General features: G+C 45.6%; 1 protein-coding gene across 3 annotated transcripts; it reads right to left on the minus strand.

Moving 5' to 3' along the window:
• Positions 1 to 44: 44 nt before the first annotated feature.
• LOC106609287 (host cell factor 2) lies at positions 45 to 6,466 on the minus strand. 3 transcript variants are annotated; one of them, XR_001329675.3, is made up of 16 exons: positions 6,190 to 6,466; positions 5,806 to 5,954; positions 5,425 to 5,588; positions 4,993 to 5,195; positions 4,694 to 4,778; positions 4,480 to 4,583; positions 4,042 to 4,266; positions 3,602 to 3,784; positions 3,269 to 3,333; positions 2,901 to 3,081; positions 2,759 to 2,808; positions 2,538 to 2,681; positions 2,165 to 2,350; positions 1,567 to 1,880; positions 1,392 to 1,467; positions 45 to 1,247 (listed from the first exon to the last, which is right to left on the minus strand). XR_001329675.3 is itself a non-coding variant. In XM_014207923.3 (16 exons), exons 1-16 carry the CDS (start codon positions 6,377 to 6,379, stop codon positions 1,238 to 1,240), a joined length of 2,313 nt encoding a protein of 770 aa, XP_014063398.3. In that variant the 5' UTR covers positions 6,380 to 6,460; the 3' UTR covers positions 45 to 1,237. The 3 variants fall into 3 exon arrangements, 2 of the variants coding, with proteins under 2 accessions (XP_014063398.3, XP_045577974.2); XM_014207923.3 differs by having other exon boundaries at positions 1,583 to 1,880; positions 6,190 to 6,460; XM_045722018.2 differs by lacking the exon at positions 5,425 to 5,588 and having other exon boundaries at positions 1,583 to 1,880; positions 6,190 to 6,457.
• Positions 6,467 to 6,765: the final 299 nt, after the last annotated feature.

A 6,765-nucleotide genomic window follows, 5' to 3' on the forward strand; every position in this document is an offset into this window, starting at 1 on the left:
TATTGTCTGATTTCAGACAAGAATCACACACAATGATATTAATGCTCATTAGCAGATTGTCATGACCAGTTTTATTTCTTGTCATTTTTTTAACCACATTTGGACTGTTAAAACAGAAGTCCAAAATGTTCTCAGTTCTCCTTTGACAAATTGTACAACATACACCTAACAAGAGTACAGGGATAACAGTTAGTCATGCCGCCGGGATCATTTTTCAATACAACCCTGTAACAAAACAGGAATGTTAAAAGACAATTATCTCCTGCACTGAGCTTATATTAACAAAAATGGGATCTGGGCTACATACTCACTGAGTAACATATGGTACAAAATGTTAAAGATTCAACAATAAAAAAAAAAGCTCATATGTATCTTCGCTTTCGCCATACTAAAGTAGCTTTGGAATCAGATGGAATTAATGTCTGGATCAAATCTACAATTCAATTTGTAAACATGAGCAGCCCAAAGAAATCTAGTGATTTCCACATTGCATAGTGAGCTACAGTGCTATAAGAGAGGAACGGTAGTGTCAATCACTGTATTTCTGTATTAACAGAAGTATAGATAGCTTAAGATTCAAACACATGGCTTACCTCCTATGGCTACAAAATAGAAATAAAGACTTGAAAAAAGGATAATACCAGTATCCATAAATATTAAATGGTAAAGGAACAACATAAATTGATGGACTCAAACCCTCACATTCCACACCCACAAGGCATGTAAGAAGTGCTGTGCTGGAATCATGTTATACTTAACAAAAAACTTCTGCATGTTGAAGCTGAAATACAACCATTGACTTGGCCCAAATGATAAATACACAAAATATCCCACTATTATTCAATTCAAGTTTGCTACATGTTAATTATTGTGAAGCAGTCGCTGGCCGGTTGACCATCATCCCCATTCATACACTAAGGCACGTTCATTCCTTGTCTGTTTGACAAGAGGGGAAATGCTCTAACATCAGTTATCTATTGAACTTAAAAAATACTCATGGAAGTGCAACTTATTTGACACTATAATGTAATACAGTATGGTCAAATGACAGGTGGAAATTAACACACGCAACAGTTATGTACAACAATTAGAAAAAACATCAAAAAATAACTTTAAAAATCTATAGGTTCTGTACAGCCTTTTGGTGAGGGACATGGTGAGGGTTGGAAAGTAGTCATGCCCTCTGACTAGTTACATCATCTTTCCTGGGTATCGGCGAGCGTCTGGCAGTCCATCTTCAACCTGAACTGCAAGACACGAGAAGAAGAAAAAAAACGACATTAAGTCCTCTAACATCAAACTCTAAAAAGAGCAAGCCTGACAATGGCAAGGGACAACTCATCTCATATAAACCTTTAAGGTTTATTCAGATCAGAGTAGAGCTTGTTCACCTGTCTGCTGCCTCCTGTTCTGCCTCTGTGGGGCTGCCGTCTGGTTGTGTTGACGAGGCTTTGAGTTTACTGGCATCTGAAAGGAGACAGAGCACATGGTAAAACACCACTCAGTGGTGACAGTCAGTATGCCACTAGAGTACTGATTCAGGGTCAGGATAACCCCTCCCCCCACCTGTCTTGCAGCGTACCCTGTAGCCAGCGGATCTGGGTGGCGGGCCCGTAGCCCTGCTCGTTCTTGGCCGCGATGCGGAACACGACAGCTGGCCGGTTGGGGGCGGAGCTGTCAATGTAGGCATTGGCCAGGTGGGCGGGGCTGACGGTGCAAGAGGTCTTGGTGCCGCGGTAGATCCTGATGAAGGCCAGCTGGCCAGGGCGCTCAGAGCTGCTGGACCGGCTCTTCCTCACCGCCAGGTACATGGAGTACTCCAGGATCTTACCTGACGGGGAGGTGGGGGAGTCCCACGTGATGTGGACCGAGTCATTAGCCTGGGGGAAGACAGTGGTTGATGGATAAAGGATGAGAGGAAAAGCAGGTTATTTTGGAGAAACAATGATTCACATATGATAAAACGAGAAATATATTGTGGAACTAGAAAACTAGTGAAATTGAACAGGTAGCAAGAAATCACAACAATCTCCCACGTGAGCTCTCTGAAGCCTCTGCTGAACAATAACGAATGCTGGCAGCACATTCTGTTAATGTGCTTGGCCTCATATAAACCCCTCAACAGTAACCTTCTCTCAGTGTAAAATTTGCTGTTGTAGTGTACCTTGGTGATCTTGACAGAAGAGGGTGCTCCGGGAAAGCCGGGCTGGCAGGTTTTGAACTCGCTGGCAGGGCTGAAGTCTCCCTGACCGCAGCTGTTGATGCCTGCTACTCTGAACCTGTAGGCTACACCTGGACACAGCTCCTGCTTCTCCCTCCACTCATAGTCCTGGGGCCCCTGCAACTTAATCTGTGGGAGTGGGGTGTGTTGAAAATCGTGTGTGTGTGTCAAATCGGGAAATCAATGAACAGATTAGACAAATGAACAAAAAATGACTGCTAGCTGAAGATGGTTTCTGCATGTTATCTGCACACATTCTGGGGCATGTTTTTCATTATATACTGTCATTTAAGATTCAAGCCAAGATGTGGCTTACCTCTTTAGTGTTAGTGGGTCTGCTGCAGATGGTGGGAATAAAGTCATTCCCAGGTGGCAGGTAGTAGTGGGTAACCTCAGAGAACAGGGTTTTGAACACTCCAGCATCAAACCACTCAGACTCATCTGATTTCTCACAAGATACCTACAGGGCACAGACAGGAGTTACTTCCTTCAGTCTCTATGGTAGGAAAATGAATAACTTTAGTATTTTTATCCTACCTTGCATTTGACAGTGTTGAGATCTAAGGAAGTGGTGTCAGGTTCTTGTCCTGTGAATGAGGAAGGACTGTCATTGTTTATGCAGATGATATTCAAACCATACTGGTAGAGTAAAAAGCTAGCTTGGGGTCCATGCTGTTACCTGGCTGGTGTTCACTGCTCACCACTGTGTCTGAGGGCTGGGAGGTTTTTGTGGGGTCAGCCTCATGTCCCAAGGGCTCAGATTGTGTTTTTCCACTAGCATCACTCTCCCCCTCTGGATGGGGGTCTCTAACAGCCTCTGACACTTCCATGGGAGTCTCTTTCTGCCCTGCAGCCACCTCCTTGCGTGTGCGGAAGGGGGGGACCGCAATATTCAGTGTCAGTCAATGTAGCATTAACAAATCGGGATGTAACATTTAGCTTAGCTGTTACGGTCTCAATGGCAGTACTAACACCATCTGAATATAGCACTTTCCCAGCACTGTAGCTAAGACAACTGGATATGCATGTAAGGGGTCACCATCTAACCTGTTGGGACGTCTTCTGGGCTTCCTGTGAGGTGGGGTCATCTGGGACCTGAGCTGACTGGACATCTGGAGGAAAACGAGCACATCAAGCATAGCTTTACATGTATACCTCTTCTTAGCTCATCATATCTTAGCCTGCGTCAACCTTCAACCCTGGCCCGGTACAGACGTCAACCCTGGCCTTGTGAGTAGACCAGATGGCCCCGGACAAAGGCTTCTGCTTCTAAACCACTTTCAAAGCCAATAGCTTGGCATCAGACAGAACTCAAGAACTCTTGAAATTTGTGGTCTCTGATTGGTTGTGTGTGAACAGCAGGTAGATTTCTCCTCTCACCTTGGTCCTGGGGGTTCCTCTCTTGGGCACCTGTGCTGGGTCGGTTGTCTGGGGTGTTAGAGGGGGAGACGGGCTGCAGCTGGAGGATGTAACACTCTGCTGCAGGTAGGGGGCGCCAGGCCACATGGAGCATGCTGACGGTGGACTTGACCAGTAGTACTGCTGCTGGGGTGGAGGGCCGCTCTGAAAACACCACAAGTCACAGTTAGGTTGTAGCAGCAAAATGGCCTAGCAGGTAGCAATAGCCATTTAACTTCATCTGAGGGTTTCTAGTGTGAACAAATGAGAAATACACTCTCTCCACTGACTTTCCTAGATAAATAAAGGTTAAATTAAAATGTAAAAACATGCTTTAAAGATGGTATGACTCTGCAGCACATATTGAGCTACAGTAATAAGACATGTGCTGAAATTAATAGTATCCTTGTCTCTCTTCTCACCTGTCTCCAGATACCACAGGTCCTGGCAGCACACCTGGTAGTTCCAGCTCTTCCGGTAGCCGTCACGGCCGCTCCAGATGTAGAGGCGGGAGCCGATAGAGGCAGCACAGTGGCCTGCCCTGGCTCGGGGTCCCCCACTGCTGGGCTGGGGCTCTTCTTGGTCCCCCTGGCTCACTGTCTGCCCCTGTTGCTGATCTGGGCCTAGGCTCTGCCATGTCATGGTGTCTGATATCAACAGGAAAAGGGGTCAACTATTTAAGCACTTTGTAACATCTGCTTATGTAAAAAGGGCTTTATAAATAAACGTGATTGATTTAACCTTACTGGGTTCAATTCAATATGATTCTCAAAATATGAATTTAATTAAATGGAATGCCTGTTATGTGACCAGTCAGATACTCATTATTACAAGCTTATCACTTAGGGTATGATACTGACCTAAGTTGAGCACGGATAAGGAGTTGGTACAGATCCATTCAGCTCCCAGGGCGTTAGGTTTGTCTGTCTCTGGAACGGGGACCCACCCCCCAAAAACATACATCCTTCGCAGAGGCAAAGCAAAAAAAAACACACAAAAAAAACATATATTAGGCAAACATCCATGATACCACACAAACATATACAGCACACACAAAATAAGTATTTCCATTACTTGTTTTCTATAATGTTGGCAGAGTGAAGGCTTCTGGGTAGAGGAGGGGGTCCTTTAGTGTCAGGTGTAGACCATGTCATAGATTCTAAAGAGCAGACAGAAGAGAGTGGATTCAGAGAGCCGGTTAGATTACCTCATTGCAATCAGTTCATCGCCACAAACACGAATGCAAGGTTGCGTTTTATGGGAACTGAAGGTTGGTTACAGCAACTTGAATTCACACCAAGGAGGTTAGTTCATTCAAATTGTTGTGGTTAGGTTGTGGTTCATCAAAGCATGGCAGTAGACTGTAAGGTTACCGAGGTCAAGTTGCCAGAGGTCGTCAAGGCGACTGCCTCTCATTCCTCCGAAGATGTAGAGTTTGGGGGAGCCTGACCCAGTGTATGCTACTGACGTGTGGGACTCTCGAGCCCACGGACCCACGCCCTTAGTATCCGGAATGTTCCAACCCTTCACCCCTGACACTGACTGCAGCTCCAGCTCATAAAAGTCATCCAGGTACCTACAGAGAGAAAACAGAGACAGCCAGTGGGATGAGAACTAGCCTGATCCCAGATCTTTCCCACTCCTATGGTCATTGGTGTTGCCAAACAGATCTGGGTCCAGGCTAGATGAGAACAACATTAGTGACAGAGCAAGGATTAAGGTTACTTATGATTATCACAACCCTCAGTACCCTGATTAGAGAAGCTGCGTTGGAGACTGTTGGAGCTAGGTACATAGCTCCATACCTTGGGACATTGCCATTGGGGTCCTCACTGTCATTGGCCAGTCCCCCGAACATGTAGCACTTGTTCCCAATGAGGGTGAAGCTGTGCCCGAGGCGGGGACAGGGGGGCGGCATGCCGTTCTTGGGTGGCCTGGGTTTCAGCTTCTTCCACAGCCAGCGGCTCGCCTGATAGACAAGGGGTCAACTATGGCATCTTATCCATCAGTGACTACATACAATCTACTGTACAATCTAAGGGGGAAAGAGGCTGTACTTGTGAAGACCTTCCATCAGAGCTACAGGTCTGTGAATGACAATGCTGCTGCACACTCTTCACCTTGTAAATAAAACATGACAAGAGGATCCCTATTACTGAAGACACTATTGAGTGGGAGAACCTCACCTGTAGCTCATACAGGCTGTTGTTGTATTTGCCAAACTCCACCATGCCTCCAAAGACCAGGATGCGGGTTCCCTCACAGGCAAAACCATGGGCAGCACAGCCTGGAGGGATGTCCCCTCTCACCGCTGGGAGAAACCACTGCTTAGAAACTAGACAAAGGGACAGAGACCGACCAAAAGTTGGTTTGCTTAGCTAGCTAACGTTAGCCTGGTAAACAAGCTGGCTGCTGCGCTTCAGGGAATTTTTGTGAAACTTCCAAGGCATTAACATATTAGTCGCACCAGATGGCTAGGAAAACCAAATAGCTAACTAGTTTACTTCTCAAAAGCAAAATGTGTAGCGTCCATTAGCTAGCCAAACTAGTTAACTAACGCGTTAGCCTACCGGTGTTGAAAACATGGAGCTCCTCCGCTATCCCCTCGTTTCCACCTCCAAACACGATAATAAGTTCCCGAATAGCCGCTGCTCGGTGTCCGTGTCTTGACCGGGGAATAGGTCCAGTAAATGAGTTGACTTTTTTCCATAACGGGTCCATTGTACCGTTAGGAACGCTACACACCGGAGTTCGGTCCATAAACGGTTACAGCAGTTTGGCGCTGTTTGTTGTTAACAGAGAGAAATAGGCGGAGCGAGGTGGCAAACTCTCACGTTGTTTCCTTCACCGGAAGTGCAATACTAGACAGAGGAAGTTGCTATTTTTGTATCGAAATTAATGGAAAGTGTCCAATTTTGACAGATTTTTTGTTGTTGCCAATAATAGGTGTTGATACAATTTATGGATTTGTATTGCCGAATTGATTTCTAAGCTACTATAAGCTATATATATGCAGTTTTCACATCCTTCCAACTTTTGTGTAGGCTTGCCTAAATGCCAGAGAGATCCAGTCAAGAAATTGAGTTGAGCCAGAGTTTAACGTTTGATTTTAGTTGTAATCCTTGTCCTCTGCTTATATCCTTTAC

The sequence above is a fragment of the Salmo salar genome, chromosome 07 (assembly GCF_965601325.2).
Source record: "Salmo salar chromosome 07, fSalSal1, whole genome shotgun sequence".
Lineage (NCBI taxonomy): Eukaryota > Metazoa > Chordata > Actinopteri > Salmoniformes > Salmonidae > Salmo > Salmo salar.

Bases quoted from the DNA above. Each gene is read 5' to 3' on its own strand.
- LOC106609287 (XM_014207923.3), bottom strand. From the start codon at position 6,379: ATGGACCGAACTCCGGTGTGTAGCGTTCCTAACGGTACAATGGACCCG. The intron at 5,196-5,424 runs GTATGGAGCTAT...TTCTCTCTGTAG, and splicing joins CCCAATGGCAATGTCCCAAG to GTACCTGGATGACTTTTATG. The intron at 3,082-3,268 runs GTTAGATGGTGA...CGCACACGCAAG, and splicing joins CCCAGAAGACGTCCCAACAG to GAGGTGGCTGCAGGGCAGAA.